The following is a 21,724-nucleotide window of genomic DNA, read 5'->3' on the forward strand; positions in this document are numbered from 1 at the left end:
GACTTGTTTAACTCGGAAAACCTACCTAAGTTCCCTTTATTCCTTGAAATCCTCAACCTACTTACTCACTGAGTAAGAATTTTGTTTAACGACTGACTGTGACGCAAAACTGGGAAATTTTCAGCCCTTGCGAGGGTATTCACTTGTATTAAGAAAGGGAAAAATGGTGTTGTAAATTTACTACACTGTGTGTGGTGTACTGTACTATATGATCAATATAAAAGATAAAAATTGCCAATTGCAATAGAAAAACAAAATAGAAATAGAATAAGAAAAAGTTTCATAATTAGTCAGAGGGAAATTAATTAGATTTAAATAACATTGGTACTACTATTAATTATGTTTAATTATTGACTACCGGGACAGCGCGAACGCAGTCCCGACTACCAAAAATTGCGCGCCCGAGTATCCTCATTAGGGATAATCGCAGGGGTCAAGCTAACCTCGGTGCAATGGAGAGCCCTCTCCCTGGGGGAACCGCCTTCGTGATCACGGTAACCCCTACGCCAAGTAAGTATGCGTTTTGAGCATCAGCAAACTGATTTTATATTTTCAGATAGATCACAAACGGTGACTTGTTTTATATGGCGACCTCTATCCGTACATCGAAGTATTATAGGGTAGAGTGTACTGTAAAATTAATGGTCGGTATTGTAGTAAACCGGCTAAGAACGCTTTAAAATGTTTTCATCGTTGATTGATTTATTTCAACGTTCATAGATTGTGATAAAATGTGTGTTAAGAGTAAAGTATGTTAAGTGTGGTTAAATATAAACTAAGTAAACGAATATTAATTAAATATCAGGCACAAGCACTTTTTTCATTATTCAAAAGCAAAGTAAAAATTAAAAATATGCTTTTGGGAATAAAAATATGAACGGTAACTATATTGAATTATACTACAAAACAAAACATGAAAATAAATAACACTTTCAAAGTTTACAGAAAAAAATTAGAAAATACTAAATTTAAATTAATAAACACCGGGACAGCGCGTACGCAGTCCCGACTACCAAAAATTACGCGCCCGAGTTATCCGCATTAGGGATAATCGCAGGGGTCAGCCCAGCCGTAGTGCAATGGTAGGGCCTCACCCTGGAGGAACCGCCTTCATGATCACGGTAACCTCTACGCCAGGTAAGTATGTGTTCTGTACATTGCCGTTTGGTTTTGAATAAATTCTATAGCATACAAAGGGTAGTATTTCGATCTACACGACATCTATAAGTGGTTTAATATTGTTACGTAAAATTGTTACGTGTTATTATTTATTTTTCATATTATTAAATTTAGTTTCATAATTGATTTATAATTATCATTTTAAAATTTTGTTAACAAAAATCTCTGTCATTTAAAAAAAATTGGGCTAATAAATGCAGTTTATTTAAATATAAAAAGCTCTGTGCATATATAGTAATTATTGGTTGCATAATCTCAACTTATACTATTGCATTTTTATTGATTAAGTCATTTCATAATTAATGGATCTTTATATATACAGTAGATGACTAAATACTTGTATTTTGAGTGATTTTGAGATTATTTATCATTGAATAGTAGTGAATGTAACATTTATTTGATTGACATTTTTAGCATTTTGATATGTTTGAATATTTATTTGAAAGATGGCGCTGCTGGTGTTCTGACAAAATATGTTATCCTGTGAATTATATAGTAAGTAAACAGCCAGTTGAACATATAAAAATGGCGACTGTACGACGTCATGACGGCGTCTATTCTTTCATGGGAGGTGTGTCTGAATAGTACGGAACCATATTTAGCGTTTGTTATTTTAAAATGCAATTAAGGAATGCATGGTAAGTGGCGTGCGGGGTACTGATAGATGTCGCACGCGGCATACGTAGTTAATAAACAATTAGCCGCATGTGTTCGCAGCTTGCGTCTACCCATAGCTATTTAGATGCCTTAATTTATTTGCCGCACTTTATTTATGGCCGCTTTCTAGGTAACCACAATTAATCCCGTCATCAGAGCTACAAAACCACTATTTATTTCCCAGCGTTTCTCGTAATATCACTTTAACAATTTTAATAAACAAATCCAGAGGCCCGTGGAAGCGTCCAACCACGAGAAACAAGGTCATCTGGTAATTGACAAAAATGTTTCGTTCAGCCCTAATTCTATTAATAGATACGCAAATACGTAGCAATTGTAGAGCATAGTTTAATTGAATAAGTTGGATAAACTGCGGGGAGAAATGCGAAGTTGTTAGAGCTGTTAGACGAACAAGTGTAAAGGTCTGTGACCCACATTATATTTCGGCTGTTTTTAGGTTAGGTGATTTATTAGAACCGGCCTGATCTGGATACTGATCCAGAATGTATACGGCTTTTCGAATTTAATTGTGGAGAGAAAATAGAAATAATTTATAAAGTCAGGATATATTTCAATATTTGGAAAGCTTGCAATTTAGGTTTTTGTATAAAATAATTGAACTTTTTTGGTATTGACAATTATCAATTTAATTTCATAAATTTTCTATTTGCTTCATAATACATTGCTCTATGATAGCTCTTACTCCTCAATTGACAAATATCGTTGTTTATTACATTTTTTTCTTTGATAAATGCAAACCAATCTAAAAAGCAGATGGAAAAAATAATTAACACCTTATATGAAGTAGTGTGAATCCAGTGACTGTAGCATCCAATTTGTTAAATATAATATAATTAAGAAATTTTGGCTGAAATCTCATTATGAAAGATGAAAAGATACAGTCGCAATTGTTTGTGTTTTTAGTTTGAAGTACAGGTAATAATTATTTTCTATGTGTATTCACTCTTAGTCACTGTTTTTCGATGCCCTAAAATACCATAGGAGCTCTTATTTTGTGTTATCTTTTTGTTAAATCAAATATTGTAATATTGAATCGGCGCTTACAACAGAATTACAATAATCTTATTTCATCTAATACCTAACTCTTAGTTTACACGCAGTCAAAAACAAAATAAATAAAATAATCATGACTTACCCGTGGCACAATTTTACCCAAAGGCACTACAAATAAGTACTTTTAATGATCACGGTTTCCTAATATTATTCTCTTATATAAACATATTTTGGATACAAAAAAGACTTTTGATAAGATCTCAGTACCTTCCGAAAAAAATATTTTGAGGATATTCCATCTAATTCTCATTATTATTAATTTTTTACTGAAACTCTCGAATGAAATACTCCTCAGTGCTTGGCCTGCTAGATCTACATTTGTAATTAAATAGTTTGATTTTCTGTAATACAGTGAAGTGCATTTAACAGTGTCTATTTATATACGTATATTACGATCGTAGAGATTAAATAAGGACCTCTAGTTTGACTTTGTTGAATTAGGTGCTAGCATGTCAATTTTAATTGTAATCAACGATATTGCTGAAAATTCGAGTTATCAATGTAAATAACTATTAAATTAGTTGTTTTTGACATTTCTCTGACAAAAGTACAATTTTTCATTTAGTACTATCGAGTTATTCGGAGGGTATAGACGATAATCAGGCAATGCTCAAACGTTGCATTTCCGACATTCATTACTTTTGCTGTTTGATTTGAGGGAACTTGCTGTTGAAATTCATAAAAAACTTTTAGGGTTTCGGTGAACGGAGGTAAAACGAAATAAAACAGTGGCGTTTACATGATGTGACCGTTATTTATTGGTAATGTAAAAAATGTAGAAAATACAAAATAAATAAAATGGATGACAGCGGTGTTACCTGGAGACGAGGCTGGGCAGTCGATGGTGGCACGTCTAAACCAAACGATGGTCGGTCACTGAATCATTGGAAATACCTTTCAATAACATCCCAAATAAACGTCTTGGGGTTGTCAGCTATTCGCTATCGGATTCTAGTTGGCGCTGCTGGCACCCCGCCCGTGTTCAACATCTGGGATTATATTTCTGGGTATTTTGTAAACCGTTATTCCACTTTGTAAAATTCGACGTGCCTCAAGGTCGCTACACACTTTTATAAGCAGATGGTGATGTTGCTCCCTCATATCTTTATTGCCGGTTTAAAATGCTGTGATTTTGATGTCAGTTACAGAAAATGGCCTAGAAAACACAAAAAAGCTCGAATACAATGAATTACAAAATTTATTGCACCATGGGTCCAGCACAGACTCTCAACAAACTTTCAGACAGCTTAGAAATTGATTAATCAAATATTTGCAGATGTTTATATGAGATGGGAAAGATCAAAAAGGGGGTAAAATAGCTTCCATAAGAATTGACTGAAAATTCCATTTTGAAGGGTTCTAACCTCGTGGTTTTATTGCTTGAAGGCAAATAAGAAACGTTTCCTTTAACCTATTGACATTGTCGAGGAAAAATTGTTTTATTACAATCCCAAGTACAATATGTCATGGGTTAGTCCTGGATAGTAATAAACATCGACACCAAAGCATGGTGTAGATATCAATTGAACTAATTTAACCGTAACAGACATACAGAACGGTACAATGTAGCAGCTCAATTGGGAGCAGATTCTGCCACACCCAGCGTACTTACCGGGCATAGCACCTTTTAATTACCACTTGATTAGTGGCTGAAGAAGTGTGATTTTTTTTTAATTTTTATTAATCTCCTAGAACATCAAGAATCTGCCCCTGGGCAATATATATTATTATATGATTTCGGTTTTATAATATAACCATTCTAACACGTAGAAGATCATTTCAGTAAGTGATCTACTGTATAAGTTATAATCTCATTCGAGATACTATTCAAGCTTATTTTAAAGTCTGTCCTAACTTATTCTAAACACTATTCTAACTTATTCTAGAGATTACTAAATCTGACTTTATGGGTCTATTAATCAGTTCGTATGGTAGTTTGCGTTTGAGCCTGCGCACTTCACTGTCATCGCACACATTTAACTGTTTGATGCAGTTGGTGCACTAATAGTCTTTTAGAGTACTGCGCACTAACACTTCGAAAAACATTCGTTATGGGTTCTAAGGAGATATCGCGTTGAATCAGTTTGTTGAACACGTAATATGGGGCATCGACGATGACACGCGACACTTTATTCTGGAATCTCTGGAGGACATCTATGCTAGATGTGCTAGTAGTACCCTACAGTTCAATACCATAGGTCCAAACGGGTCTAAGTATTGACTTATACAGCAAAACTTTGTTATCTAATGATAATTTAGATTTACGCCCTATCAGCCATTACGTTTGGTGTAGTTTAAGCACAAGCTGTTTGCGTTTTGTCACTATATATATTTTCTATGTCAAGCGTCGATCAATATGCATTCCCAGATATTTAACGTTGTCTGCTTGCGGAAGTTCATGTTTATTCAATTTTACTGAGGGATATGTTCTTCTACGAAGGGTGACTGTCATATGGGTAGGTTTTGTCTCATTTGCTTTGATACGACGCATAAGTGCGAAAATGGATAAATGAGATTATTGCTTCCAAACCAACATCGTTCTTTCGATACGGCGTCGCTATTTTGCCAGAAAAAATTGGAAAATATTGCAGAAGATGACGCAAAGAATGTTTGATTAACAAATGTACCACCATAAATACCTTTTTAAAGTAAAAAAATTCGGAAATAATCGGAGCATATGCTAGTGATAAAACAAAAAAACAAGTGATTATTAAGAAAAGTTTATCAATGGATACAATGATTTTTCATTGAGAAGAAAAAAAAACGAAATATGTTTTCAAAATATACTCCATCAATACAGCGACCGACAACATTCTAAGGCATACAATTAATTTAATCATATTATAATGTATTATTTCAATACAATATTAATATCGACCTTTTAATTACCCCGACATTAAATTAAAAATCATTAAATAATTGTTTTTATCTACTAGGTCAATGTTAAAATGATATCGCGTAAGCCTTGTACATAAAACGGCAAACTTTGGTATTAAAAACGATATAAATATGACAACATGATTTCGTAATCGCATAAGCCATGGAACAACAAGTTATATCATATTAACGGCCGACTAGATTTAGTTACTGAATTTAATTTTCCTGACTTTTCGTTATTATTAATTAGCATCCTATATAATAATTTAAACATATCTAGATTGATTGAATTACTGGTAGATAATGACGCAGAACATTTCTATTTAAATGCTATCAAAAACAATTTCATAAAACATTCCAACATGTATAGTATGCGGAAACTCACTACGCATTAATCTAGATATCTAATGAAGTTCGATTGTTTTTTTTCTCGTTGATTAACGCACACTCGAATCACGAATTATAGAGATTCGATGCAATCTGCACATTAATGTCTTCTCTCGGGCCAGTTGCAGGAAATTGCAGTTTTTAATCGAGGTCTTCGATTCGCTATTTACTAAGCCGATGGATAGATATATTTATAAGTAAACAACGAGAAAAAAATAGCTTTTGTTTGTACCGAACATTTATTTTGCGTCACGGCTAAACCTTAACCTTTTATTTTCGTTTTCGAAAGTCTGTTTGTGCGTTGTTATCCAGGAGCGGTACCATATAATGCTTTTCTCTTCTAATTTCTTAGTATATAATCTAATATAGTTTGTTGAGTGATTTTTTTGTTGATAGTGGTGAGAAACACAACAGAGCAGTAATTTTCTCTTTTCTAGTTTTGTTGGAACATTTAGTTTAGAACAAGAAAATACTGAGAGTACAATTTAACCAATACCATACAAATTGCTTGTGATTAATCAGATGACAACATCAGAAACTCTGTATTAAAATTTGAATTTGTTCATCGACATAGTAGACGTTTAAATATTATTGCATATATATCCTATATTTAGTGGAAATTAGATATTAGATGATGGTTACTGTAGTGATGGTTGCGATACTGTAAATCAAGTAAAGTCAAATTTGTGCTTTATACATATAATCTGTTCAAAGTTATTTTGTGCACAAGTCATTTAAATTTGTGACATCAAAACCTCGCAATGTTGCTCCATCAACTCTGAGTTTTAATTCAGTTTGGCTCTAATCTAAATAATATAATTGAACCAAAAAATTATCAAATACAATTTATTTTAACATTATAGTTCATCTAAAAATTACATTTAATTATACAGCCACAATAGTTTATAGGTTAGAGTTATAACCTCTTATCACTGCTGCTTTCAAGAATTTTGCATACGTCTGACAACTGGACGATTTTGACAGGCTCATTTGTTTACGTGTTCGAACGAATGCATTGGAATGCACTAATAATCTTTTAGAGTACTTCGTACTAACACTTCGAAAAACATTCGTTATGGGTTTTAAGGGGATATCGCGTTGAATCAGTTTGTTGGACACGTAATATGGGGCATCGACGATGACTCGCAACACTTTATTCTGGAATCTCTGGAGGATATCTATGTTATATTTGCTAGTAGTACCCTACAGTTCAATACCATAGGTCCAAATGGATCTAAGTATTGACTTATACAGCAATACCTTGTTATCTAATGATAATTTAGATTTACGCCCTATCAGCCAATACCTTTGGTGTAGTTTAAGCCCGGATATTTAACGTTGTCTGCTTGCGGAAGTTCATGATTATTCAATTTTACTGAGGGATATGTTCTTCTATGAAGGGTGACTGTCATATGGGTAGGTTTTGTCTCATTTGCTTTGATACGCCACATAAGTGCGAAAATGGATAAATGAGATTATTGCTTCCAAACCAACATTGTTCTTTCGACACGGCATCGTTATTTTGCCAGAAAAATGGGAAAATGTTGCATAAGATGACGCAAAAAATGTTTGATCAACACATGTATCACCATATATACCTTTTTAAAATAAAAAACAATTCGCATACGTGTGATAACCGGACGATTTTGACAGGCTCATTCGTTGACGTATTCGAACTATTCAGACAACATTGTGTCTCTTTTTAGCGAGAACAAAATGAGAAGGAAAATAATGTCTGATTTTAAAATGAATTTACAAATTGCGACAGGTAATACGTTAAACATCTTGATGACGTATGTATAAAAAAAACTTTGAATAGACTATATGTGTCAAATCATAACATTGCATACTTAAACCCAGCTACATCTGTTCTAGCAGTGTGTTAGAGAAGATCAATAATTGGTTCAGAGTGTTCACTGTTGAGATTTTACGGCCATTGAATGATATACTGAGATTAGTTTTAACAAATAACTTTATTTAGTACACCTATCTAAACAGTTGAAGACTCTTTATAAACGAACTAATGAATTAATCTATATACAATAACAAACAACGACAACGTGGTTTCTCTCTTGACTTGTATATATCTGACTATATAACTCGAAAGTCCCTAGAAAATTAGTAACATTTCATTACTGTACTTAACGCAGATTCCTTCTTTTAACTAAAGAAGAAATATTTACTTTAACATTCACATCCAAGAATGTGAGTGAGCAGTGTTTTGTCTTCGTAAACTTCCTTAGTATTGAGTATTCCTTATTCTAGTATTGAAAATATTTTAGTAACAATGAAAAATAAATATTTGATTCATTCTAAACTTCTTGGCTGATACGTAAATGTATAAAAGTCTGTGGATGACCGCTTTATGCTAAAAATGTTTGACGATTACGTCTAATAATGTAAACGGTAGCTTCCTTCTCTTTTATTTTCTTTTTATCTCACTATTATTGAAAATCCTTCGATAACAATGAAAAATAAACTGCTGCTTGACGCTACCCACGGTGCAGTCATACGGTTTACTAATTGGCAACGTACATGCTAATACCAAAGTCTAAGTTAACGGAAGAAACAAAAAAGGAGGCGTTTTGAGGCGAATTTGGCAAAAGCCTGCTGCTGGTCACACCAAAGTCCAAGTTATGTGAGATTTTTAGTGTGGCCAGACGTCAATATTTTGAAGCTAACTAATCAGCGGTGTTTTTTATGACTGTTTTCGTTTCGAATTCACTTCCCCGAGGCTAATTAATCGTCGATAGCGTCGGCGAAAATTAATATTGGCACGGACGGTGGAAAAATGCATTGTATAATGTTCGGCGCATCGTCCAAAATTGTTATAACTGACCTGCGACATTTCGAAAGGTCTAATTTGTCAACGTTGTAACCGATTCTCGGCCAACAAGTTTCGAATTGCTGATTTAATTGTCTTTATCGCGCACTATTCACGACATTAACTTATTATTGACGAATTATTTTATTACGAACCCCAGTAATTATACTATCTGCGTTATAATTAATTAATAAATTACGCTCAGGTAACTCCACAGATATTTATATTAGGTCCTTGTATATATACTGAGCAACGACATCTATTGGTGATTTTTTTATTAATTACATGTTACATGCTTAGAACATTCTGCATTTACAAATTAATATATTGCTACTGTTCTGTTGTACTTGCATTAATACACAAGCAGGGCGAGTACGGGATTAATACATCAGTGTGTATGTATTTTGCTATAGCTAAGAGTACACTTATACACTGAACAAGTTCCTGTGGTTTGGTTCGCTTCAATTTTTTGATTTCCTGCGTATTGTCCAGTATATATATTGATTCCACGTTGCTATGATTTAGCAACCTTATCTCATGTTTTAACGTGAAATCTTGAATCACTCGTAAATCCATTTGATTTCGAGATCATAGCGCATCTCTTCGCTGGTTATGTAGCGATAAGCTTTAGTAATTAATTGTAGAACTTTGTTTTGGAGGTGTTGGGTTACTAGGTGGTTTTATGTTTTAGTGCAAGCTTATATTTGCACCTCATAGGTATTTGACATAATTGACGGATAAACATCTTTTTAATTTTAGGTAATTTTGAGAGTATCTTCCGACTAACCAGGACAGTTGCTTGACTTGCTTTTGGTTTAACACGATGTTTCCAATTTAGCTTATCATCGAGATGGGTGCCGAGATATTTAGCTGATTCTACTTGAGGAATCGGGCCTCCGTCAAGTGATGTAATTAGGTTTTGTTATTTCGTCGCAACCTAACATTAACATGGATAGGATGGAGCTGTTAAACTGCTTTTTCCAGCCTCTAGTCCATTTGGAGATCTTGTTGACTGTTACTTACACTTTTTCTAGATCTTTAGGCGGCAAAGATATATCTTTTGTCATAATAACTATGTGGTCGGCAAATATTCCAAGTACTGTTCTTTTTATAATATCATAAGTGTAGAGTAGATACAGGTGTGGTTCCAAGACACTACCCTGGGGAACTCAAGCTAAAATAGGTTTGAAGTGTTGAGAATGCCTTTTTGTGCGAGACTCTAAATATTCTTTCGAAAATATACAATACGAGTCATATATAGTAATTGAAAATCATCTAGAATGCCTCAAAATTAATATATATGGAATTTTGTCGCTTATAAGTGAATACCAGGAAAATCAATATTAGCCAACTTCCATTAAAATATGATTGATTGATTGACTATACTATGGATTAGTTTCTATCTTATAAATTGTCATTGATAATGAATAATAGTTGTCTACACTTTTATTATTTGAAAATAATTGTGGTTTAAATCTGAAAAATTAGCCGAATCTTCATGATATTTTATCACTATTTTTAATTATTTTTTTGTCACACTGTATAGCTTTTTATGTTTAATAACTGTATCTTTTTCTATAGCTTTTTATTATACTAACATGTTCACTACATCATTAGTATTTGAAATTAATAGTTATTTTTGTTACTAATTGCTATTAAGTTAACAAATTGGTGTTGTTTCATTTGTATATGTCTCAGACAAACGTTTTGTTCTAGACAGACCAGTTTAATGATCAACATTTCACTGTTAAATAAGATAATGTCATACACCTACTTATGGTCCAACATCGCTTAATTATTTAATATCATATAATTGCTTGGTTTGTTTCATAAAAAGTGCGTTTATTTAAAATGCCACAGGAGCGATAATTAATGAAACTACATTAAATCTATATATTTTTTTAATATTAACTTAATGTTCAATAGATTATGGTTCGGTGACAATGGTCTGTAAAAAATAATTTTCTTGTTCATATAGTTGATGTAATTTAGGCTTTTCAGTTTTACCATGTCTGTTTAGCTTGTGGTAACCAGGACCTATGGTGATAAGCTTCTTCATCTTATTATAATCTATAGAATAAGGTCGAGTTGTAATTTATTCCTAGAGATAACCAGAGTTTACCAAGAATTATTTTTATCACAACGCAGATTTTAATCTTAAGAAGTGATATAATATATTTATAATTTTAAACAAATTAAAAATAATTAAGTTAAATAAATTCTACCCTTTCATATAAAAGAATATTAAAAGCACATAAATGTTCTTATGCAGTTTAAGAATACTGAAGACGATTGCTGAGAATATACATTCTATAAATAACATCAACAGGGCTTTCTGTAAATATCATCGCACAAACTAAATCATTTGATCTTCTTTCACTCAATAAGTCTCCAATCTGACATATAAATAACACCGCTATTGAAAATTATGTGATTTTTAGGTGGTATTAAACTTTAGCAGAAAAATGCTAGTAACAAGTGGGATAAAAGTCCTGCTACTATTTTGATTGCATGCGATCTTGGTTATGTGACGTTTTGCTCAGTTTCGCTTTAACCATTGTATTATGTAGATGTCCAAATTTTATTATGGACAAATATATACCATACGAACGAGCAGAAATATATATTTATTGAAAATAATTGTTCCATTATTACCATTCAACGGAAATTGCGTCAAAAATACCCTAATCGTCCAGTGCATCACAAAATCACAATTTATGGTATACATGTGAATTCTCGACACTACGGTACGACAGTAGACAGGCCTTGTTCTGGAAGACAACGGACGTCTCGTAACGCTGAAAATAGTAGCTCTGGTGTGCGATAGTGTTGCAGAGTCTCCAGAAACATCAATTTGGAGACGTGGTTCCCAGTTACACATTTTTGCACGCTGTTGAAGGCGAATTTTAAAAACTGATTTGAATATGTTCCAGTACAAAATTAAATTGGTTCAAAAATTGCTACCAAGATATCCTGATCAACGGGTTGAGTACAATGCAATCCTAAGGCTGGGAAAACATTCAGCTTCAGACATTGCAGGATGTCATGAAAAATTTCTTAAAAAAGAGCCGAAAATTGCATAGCGAATCGCGGTCACCATTTAGCCGATATAATTTTTCAGTTATAACGATAAAAAATGTAAAAACTAAATAAACTTTTTATGAAAACCAAACTTACTTATCTTTTCTTTGAGCAAAGTTATTGGCAAACAAAATGGTAGCGGGACTTTTGCGCCACGTTGTACAAAAGCTATAGCGTTGATTGAACATTGTTTTATTACTGAAATACTGTGGAGATCGCACAGTACTTTGGTAAATATTCTGTTAAATTCTTCATAATAATATTTGTAATAAACATTTCTATCACCCAAGAGGCAATGAGGAAACGTTGAAGCATATTTCCGAAGTATACTGATGAGTATTATAATTTCGATTTTATATTAGTGGATAGGTCTCTGTAGGCATTTCCTACCAAATACATAGACAGTTCCATTTTTGTGATAAGTGTAAGCATGGAGTGGTACAAAAAAAGTATTTTTGTTTTGGGCTTTAGGTTCATACGGTTTTGGTCTGACTGAAATTTGACTATATTATAATTCTATTAGGATATTATATTAGTTGTTATATATATATATATATATATATATATATATATATATATATATATATATAAATTTATTATTATATTATTATTGTTCTATTGCATAAGACGAGTACAGGATAAATACATTAGTATGTATTTCCCAAAATAAAATTAAATTAGATTACTTGTAGCTTCCACATTGTTGTGATTTAGTAAATTTATTTCATGTTTTAAGGCAAAATGTTGAACTGCTTTGTGAATCCATTCGATTTTGATCGGTCTAATCGGTGTAATGTTTTAGCGAAACCTCATATTTATATTGGGAGTATTTTTTGACAAATCAGTACAGTTCTTTGATTTTGACTGGCTGTGCTGTTGTCTAACATAATGTAAACAAGAATAAATGTTTTTCTATCCTTGAATGAGATACTGGATTGTCCCTTCCATTTAAAGGTCAAGATATTCTTTTATATCCATACCATATTTTACTAAAAATAACTTTATAAAATATAAAGTATGTACACTTTATATAAATTTTTATAAAATAAGTAAGAAATATTTTGTTACTTGTTTTTCTTAACATTTCAGGATTATAATGGTTAAATCAACTTTTTTTCAACACTTAACAGATCAATTGAAAGGTCGCCGGCCTACCATAGTAACTCACATTTTTTAATTCTATTAGCGCCATCTATGTATCAGGCCGTGGACTTTTCAATTGACCTGTTAGTATCTGAATAAATTTTGTTTCATTGTTTCTTAATAACGTACCCAATAGTCCTATTTCTTATACGGCAGGAAACTTATCGAACAAACGTTTTGTTAGGCTATTAATATCGTTTTCCGTTTCGTACGACGACCTTTTGACCTCTTTCTCATTTCTTTGACCTCCATTTTTATAGAGCTTTTCATCCTTCGTGGCAAAAACGAAACCTAGTGCTAATCTAGGTCACTATACTTAATGGGAGTTTTACCATTCGGAATTTTGAAGGTTTAGGGTGAACGACATGACGCTATAGTTTCTAACAAAATGATGCATTATTTATTTGTAATATCAACAATTTATATATGTAATAAACAAATATAGGTAACTTAAACAAACTAATATTAATGAGGATTTTTAAAATGTCCCTCACCCTTTTATATATTCTTGTAAATACCTGATCGATGACAAATAAATCTATACGAGTTATGAAATGTGTAGGGTCGAAAGCAATCAAAACTTTTGAAATAATATTGAAGGCTTAAATATATTGTAATATAAGTCAAAACCTTATCTCTAGACGTTGCGTTCAGTCATAATATAAAACCAACACCTTGTTTCTTTATATATACACTCTTTATATCAGTCGTAATATACGTATAACATTTGAGCTAAAATTTTTAGCAACAGAGGGATACTACCTACGGATACCTCTTACAGATAGTAACCTGGTACTTTCAATATTCTTGGTACTTCATCTTTCCACATTTCAAAATATCGAATACGGAATTCAGTGAAACTAGTAATTCAACACAATTAAAACAAAGTTCTACGACTATTTACCAATGCTTATCGCTATGTAGCCAAGCAAGAGCTGCAAGATGACCTCAAAATCAAATGGATATACAAAGTGATCCAAGATTTGACCTAAAACATGAAATAAAGCTACTAAATCGCAGTAATGTCTAAGCAAGCTACAGCTATTGGACAATACGCAAGAAATCAGAAGATAGAACCGAACCAAACCACACGAACTTGTATAGTGAATACACTTATTCTTAATTTTAACTTAGTAGTTTAGTTTTATTTTATTTTGGGAAATACTTACTGATATATTAGTCCCGTACTCGCCTTGCTTGTCTATTAATATAAGTACAGCAGAACAATAGTAATAAATCAATTTGTAACTTAAGATTGTGCTAAGTATATCTAATGCATTTTACATTAGATATGGTTAATTAATAAAATATTTAAAAAATTATATTAGCATAGAATTGAGCCAGCAGTACTGCCTGTTCGATCTTTACATTATGTTACCACATTTTTCATCACATTAATATAGTTATAACGCATGTTTATTTAAACGTCCCTTATTCATATTATCAAGTTTGTTGAAAATCGTTCCCCACACATTTTTGGGATGTGCTAGGAGTCAAACAAAAGAAAAAGAGATACTAAATCTGGCGAATAAGCTGAATATTGAAACCATTCTTACACTGCTTTGATGGAGAATAAAGAATAATTAGTTATTTTAATTTTGTTTGGTTGTTATATGATTTCTTCATTACATGTTACGTTAAATATGATTAGTATAATCTTAATTTACAAATTAATTGATTACTTGATTTGTATATTGGATAAATATATCTAACCAATCTCTTCGATTAGTTAATCAGCACAATTCAATTTCAATTATGTGAATTAGGAAAGTCGAAAAATGTTCTGAAAAAATATCCATATTTTTTCGGCTAACAAATCGGCTAACCTTTTAAATCGGTACTTAATTGTAAGGGTTCATTAAAAAATCTTAATATATATTGCAAAAAAATGTCGATATTTGTCGTTTCTCTAATATATCGATATTTTTTTAAAAATATCGAAATATCGATATTTTTATCGGCGGCCGGCATCCCTAATATGAATATGGAGCAGATGTTTTTCGCTATTTCAAAAATACCACCCATTGTTTCACATGCAAATATAATTACGCTATAATAAATGTCTTCAAATTCTTGCCAATGAAATAGAAACGTACACAAACACACCCAAGGGCAATAATTCATCAGAAATTCCTGATCATATAACTTACACACATGTCTAGCTAAAACTACGAATTGATATAACCTGAATTCATTAATTCTCTATGCGTCCGAAACGACATATCTGATTAATTTCGTTCATCGTGATCTATAATATCTCCGCTACTTTCATCTAAGTTTATCACGTTTATCTGGACCGCTTGACAATATATGAGAATACATAAGAAAACAATGTTTTATTCATGCATATTTTTTTTCATTGTTTTGACTGCGTTTTAGTTTTACGTAATCGGCGTTATCAATAAATACAGGAAACTATCGCAAACTCTTCTATTTATATCAATAATCAAATTCCATTGTGTGTAGGACTCCAATAACCAAGCTTATTTAGTAAAACAACTGGAAACATTATCAGCACATTCTCAGACCCGAAATGCAACGGTGCATAACGGAAAAACTGCAAGAGAATTATCTGTTTGGACTTGGACCAATAACTAAATTAAAACGATTTTGTAATACCCGTCGCTAAATATAACGGGACGGATCCCAATGCGAATATTGTTAGGTGTTCGAAAGCTTTCCAAAACATAAAAAGGTCTGTCCCTTCGAAGAATCAAGTAGGTTAGTTGCAATGCGATGCGAAGATGTTCCGGTGCTGGGTCTGGGTAGGGTAAAGTCTGTAGGGGAATTGGGAGCAGAGTGGGACTTTGTTCATGTTGTCAAAATATAGCATGGAATAATGGTGTAAAAATATAACTGTTTTGAATATGAACACTACAAATACTTCCTATTGCATGGTTTTTCGGTTCCCGTTCTGTATCAACATCGATGAAATCAGGTCACGTTAAAAAACTGATGGTGGCTGTCTATTAATAAATTTTGAATATCCTGATGAATATAAACAGTCCCCACTCTTTATATTAAAAATATATATAAGGTCAGCCGTTTTAAGATAAGGCGGTTCTTTCAACTACTATTATTTGTCTACGTGCAGCACTGTATAAAATAATATCCGATTTTTAGGAATTTTCGTTTACCAAATATAAAAATATTTATAGAAATCAGATGATGCTTGTTTTCGTGGCATTATATAACATGTATATATGCGGTTTTTGATGTTAAGTAGCAATATAAAATAATATGATGATAACATATATTGTAATTTCGAGATATTTCAAAACATTCGTCTTTCTAAGTGTAATGTGACGTTCGAACTGTAAATGTGGACTCTGTTATAACGTATTAAAACTCTTTATTTACCATTTATGAATGGTACAGTTAAGAAATTTTTTGTCTCAGATCTCAATATATTTATTTCTTTTGTTTAATTAAAAGTTTTGTTTGATTATATATTGTATAATCAAACAAAACATATACATATCGTATTGTTTTAATGTTTTTTTTTGAAATGATAAACTATTAATGAAAAAATCTAAAAGGTAATGACGTGACTGATTCAAGCTGGGTAGTACATCAATATGTACGAAAATCAGTGAAGGATAACAGATGAAAGAAATAATTTGCGAGGGGATGGTAATGCACGCAGTTTTTTCAAAATTAACTCACATTTATATCTGAGATATGATATAAAGCAAAAGTATATTATAATTTTTACGGTATTTTATGAAAATCATCTTGACTGGTGTTATATTTGTGAAAATATTCTAAACAACTTTTCAGTAGTGTAAATATATTTATAAAAATTGGTATCTAATTAATTTAATCATGTATAAGGATTTATCTATTCAGATTATAGTTTCAAGTTGAATCTCTTTATGATCACAAATACATTTATTTCAGAAAAAAATGTTGGTTTTACGTATTTTCAGACATTTTTCGATTTTCTTGATGATCCTAGAATAGAAAATGATCCTAGAATAGAAAATGCCTTTGAATCAGATGCATGGTAAGTCATTGTATTTTTTCTGCGGGTTTAATTTAAATCTTTGTCAAGTAATGCTTACTTTTTTTCTTCGTTTAATTATTGGTTCATAGGCTTGCCCTCAATATTACAGTTATTATTATTCTTGAAACATCAGAACTATTATAAGAACTTCGTAAGCTTCTACAAGCATTTGTTACACTACGCTTTTCTTTCAATTAAAGCAAGAAATTGAAAAATGCATATATGTTGCTTAGTTAACACAAAAATTTAATAATAAAATATACTGATTTTGTAAGAAACTCAAAGTGATATATACTGACTTTACTGTCATCTGTTTAACCCTTCTGACATATCTGCTGTCACTATAAATCTACCAGAACAGCCAGAACCATTTTTTGAAAATAAACATCGAAGTAATTTACAGTTTTAATTTTTTTATTTAGTATTTAAGGTAGTAAGTACAATTATATATATTTGTTATCTATATAATTATATATTGTTTAAGACCGATGAATATTACCATAAATTTTTTTACACCTGTTTTCGGTTTGGTTCTGTTTAAAAAACTGTGATCCTATATTTTTATGCAATTATTGAACCAAACAGAACACTTATCTTTTATCAATATCCTTATATTTACTACACGTATCATAAATACTTAAGCTTATTAATAATATAGGCTAAAAATCGACAAGATCTTTCAACAATTTATGTCCCACACTGCACCGGCTTCCCCGCGTCTCCGTCCCTCAGTTCAGTCTGAGTTTAAAGTTGCACTGTACATCTACTGTAATTCTCGTACGAGCTTTGCTCTGTACGATAAGCGTCGGGTCTTCAAAAAAGTTCCGAACAAGTGAATAATTGAAGTTTAATTGTCTTTTAGTGTCAGTGGGAGTGTTTTAGTTTAAAACTAGGGTAAATCGAGAATCATAACGGTTTTCGAGAGGTATTAAAATTGCATGGTAGTTGCATGGGATTCACAATTTGTTTAAAATTCATGTTTTATATATTATAATAAAATTTAGTTTTAAACTATTTTAATTTTTAAATTTTTTATTTAAATTAATTAAAAAAAATTGGAGATGCCGGGGATCGAACCCGGGGCCTTTCACATGCAAAGCGAACGCTCTACCACTGAGCTACATCCCCTGTAGGTTGTGATTATGTAACAATTTATATTAGCTAATATATTCAAACAGTTGTGAAATATATGTATTTTGTGGACGTATATACTAGTAATAATTTAATACCGTATTTAAATTTTAACTAAAGTTTTTACAACGATTTTTTTCTTTTATTATTGAAAATAAAATAATGTTATCCTTTTTAAGTATCACCGGTATTACATTACATATACAGAAATATATAATTTTTATATAAATATAATTTTATATTTGATATATGGTGTTTCTTTATTCTATCACTGTTATTTAGTTTGAAAATATTTGAAGATATTCTTTTTTAAGTGTTATATATTACTTAATCTGAAATATGCACGATAATATGTCATATTTGACTGAGTAATAATTCATTTTGACAAATGATTTTTTAAAATTTACTTCTTTTATTTCATTTAGTTTGACTAGATTTCAAGGTAATTGTTTATGAGTATTATACTATTTTAAGGCAACGTAATGTTCACAATTGTTACTATAAGACACTAATATGATTATAAAAATAATTATATCCTTTATACGCATTATTGGAATAGTTATTTATGTATGCAATTGTTTTTTTTTATTTATTGTTTAATAATGTTGGCCTTAATTTTGTGTATTTTATAAAATAATTACTATTTTATATGATAGAAGATTCGATTAAGTCTAACAGCTTATTATGGATTTTAATTAATTCATTTATAAGCTACTAATAAATTGACTGGTTTAAAATTATTGTTATTTATTGATACGTAAATATTGATTAATGTGCGTTTAATATAAAATTTGATATGGTTAGAACTTGTCATCTACTATTACAATTTAATTGATTGATAATTGAGAATATTTGTTAATAAAAACTATCTCTACATGCGTATATTTATTTACCAACATCGTTTAACTTATTTTATTTTTTACAGACAAACGAATAGACCCAAGATATGTAATATTTGGTATATAGACCATTATTTTCATATACCTTTTTGAGAAATATTATTCAAGATGACACAGGAAACATTAAAGATGGAGCCCATTGGCGCTAACAAGTAAGAGAAACATTGTTCTTTGATGTACTGTTAGAAAAGTTGAAAATATGTCAAGAGAAAATAACCAAATAAACAAATATTTTTAAAATTCAGTTACAGTTAATTATATCGAATAATAATGAGTAATGATAATAATGAAAATAGTATCCATATATATTTGAAACTTAATATTATTTATACTAAACGTGTGTGAATATGTGTATAATTTTTTATTCAAATCATATATTTTGTTTATTTATTTACTTACTACAAAAAATAGTAGTTAACTGTTGAAATAAAATCAGTGTTAAAAATAGTTGTGATTCAAAACTTGACATATTTTTTACATTAATTAGTTTCATTGAATAAATATAAATAATATTTATTGTAAATAAACTTCGAATTATATCTAGTAGACGTCTATACTCTGTGTCTTTGAGATATGACAAAGACTGGTGATTTTTTCAGAGATGCCAATGAGGCTTCGCAACTTCTGGACGACGGGTAAAAGATACAATTTTTCATTTACTATTTTATTTGGTGAAGGGTATAACAGTGAGACGTCTGAGTGCTTGCTCTCTTTCCACCTGCTTCTTGTCTAGTTCTTAGAATTTTATTTCTGGACTCACTTTTACCAGACTGTGTAGTTTTAATAATGCGAACTTTGACAGAAAAGATTTAAGCTGAAGTTATTGAGAATAAATAAATGTAGATAGTCAACTGCCGAAATAAGTAGTTATTTATTAAATATTGGAATGTTTTATCCGTTCATATAGACTGCATTTGTGAAATTAGGGTGTTAAAGATAAACGAACTATGATTTCTTCATGACTCTTTTAACTGATGTTAGTTATGAACATATTAGTGCAATAAAGAATGTTTTAGAACTGGATGACTGTCTTAACTGTATTATGACACATTTTTTTTAAATGTTGCTCGGTTGTTCAGTTTTGACTGGACTTGCACAGTTTCTATCGACTGCCCAGCTATATATAGCGTACATTTTTGACGTTCTTTGATTTATTTACTTATCACTTATCTTTTTCCACACTCATAAAGGACCTCCCATGCTCTTTTCTGTTTGTGGTGCAACTCTTTAGGTTGGGATTAAGCAGCATGTGGTTCGAAGAAGGTTTTGGTACTATGTTAAGTTCCTTAGTGTTCCCAGAAGAAACAGAACTGTTAAGGAAACTAAGAAGTGAGAACTAATAAGTAAGAACTTAATGTGGTCTTGGTCTTATTTTTCCTGTTTCTTAATATATAAACATTGGATCTTATTGATCGTTCGATAGATATATTATTTACACTCATTAAGTCAAGACTTTATTTAATCCCTAACCTTTAGAGGTATAACAGGTTAATTGAAAAGTCTCCGGCCTGCCATAATAAAACACACTAATTATTCCAAAAAAATTGGAATAATTAGTTTTTTTTATTCATAACATAATTCCCTTCAAGGGTGATACACTGATTATAGCGACCCTCCAACTTTTCGATACCATTTTTGTAGTACGATTTGTCCTTTGCTTCAAAATAGGCCTCAGTTTCGGCGATCACCTCTTCATTCGACGAAAATTTCTTCCCAACGAGCATTCTTTTGAGATCTGAAAACATGAAATAGTCGCTAGGGGCCAGATCTGGAGAATACGGTGGATGACGAAGCAATTCGAAGCCCAATTTATGGATTCCTTGCCATCGTCTTCACTGACTTGTGATACGGCGCATTATCTTGGTGAAGTAGCACTTTCTTTTTCTTCAAATGCGTCCGTTTTTCGGCGATTTCGTCCTTCAAACGGTCCAATAACGCTATGTAATTTGATGGTTAATTTTCCTGGGGTAGTGTCCGGAAACTCGGCATCAAGCCAAGATTTTGCTTTAACTGTATTTTTTTCCTTTTATCAACACGCGAAATTCCTTTTTATCGATTTTTTTCACATTATCAAAAGTTGCTTCACTCAAAATGCTATAATTCACAAACTAATGATCCGACAGCTGTCAAAATTTATACACGCACCGTTTGAGGGTTAGGGCTAAGTAAAAAATATATGGATTTAATTCTGATAGCGCCATCTATGTGTGAGGCCGGGGACTTCTCAATTAACCTGTTAGGTCTGGTAACTACTTTTTGATATGATGGTGAGAAGAACAAAATATAGTGGCATATTGAAAATTATTTACCTGATATATTAAATAAAGCACAAACCACTTTATACGGCAGATATAACTATTAAACATAATATCTGGAAATAGTTATGGGACATCCTTCTTACTCATCAGATTTGGAAATGTGTGATTTTAATAGAATAAAATCAGTACGAAAAAGATATTAATGCAT

General features: G+C 31.4%; 1 protein-coding gene and 3 non-coding genes across 14 annotated transcripts in view; 1 reads left to right on the top strand and 3 right to left on the bottom strand.

The window, feature by feature from the left end:
* Positions 1-356: 356 nt before the first annotated feature.
* On the bottom strand, positions 357-518 carry LOC143199236 (U1 spliceosomal RNA). The gene has a single exon (XR_013006406.1). It is a non-coding gene; the product is annotated as a U1 spliceosomal RNA (small nuclear RNA).
* A 464-nt stretch (positions 519-982) lies between these two features.
* On the bottom strand, positions 983-1,145 carry LOC143199204 (U1 spliceosomal RNA). Its single transcript, XR_013006378.1, has one exon. It is a non-coding gene; the product is annotated as a U1 spliceosomal RNA (small nuclear RNA).
* Positions 1,146-1,677: 532 nt separating this feature from the next.
* The window catches only part of LOC143198601 (proton-coupled amino acid transporter-like protein acs), a 29,497-nt gene continuing 9,450 nt past the window's right edge, over positions 1,678-21,724 (top strand). Inside the window, exons 1-3 of one of the 11 annotated variants that reach the window (XM_076407923.1) lie at positions 1,680-1,817; positions 19,285-19,410; positions 19,858-19,893. In XM_076407923.1, the coding sequence (XP_076264038.1) occupies positions 19,367-19,410; positions 19,858-19,893 (80 nt within the window). In that variant the 5' untranslated portion in view covers positions 1,680-1,817; positions 19,285-19,366. Of the gene's footprint in view, positions 1,818-17,116; positions 17,229-17,879; positions 18,170-18,712; positions 18,802-19,284; positions 19,411-19,857; positions 19,894-21,724 lie in introns of those variants that run through there. The other 10 variants (XM_076407925.1, XM_076407921.1, XM_076407922.1 and 7 more) reach the window with 10 other exon arrangements.
* On the bottom strand, positions 18,285-18,356 carry TRNAA-UGC (transfer RNA alanine (anticodon UGC)). Its single transcript has one exon. It is a non-coding gene; the product is annotated as a tRNA-Ala (tRNA).

Source organism: Rhynchophorus ferrugineus, unplaced genomic scaffold, assembly GCF_030347505.1.
Source record: "Rhynchophorus ferrugineus isolate W39M unplaced genomic scaffold, kcgeb_rfMv2 rfM6, whole genome shotgun sequence".
Lineage (NCBI taxonomy): Eukaryota > Metazoa > Arthropoda > Insecta > Coleoptera > Curculionidae > Rhynchophorus > Rhynchophorus ferrugineus.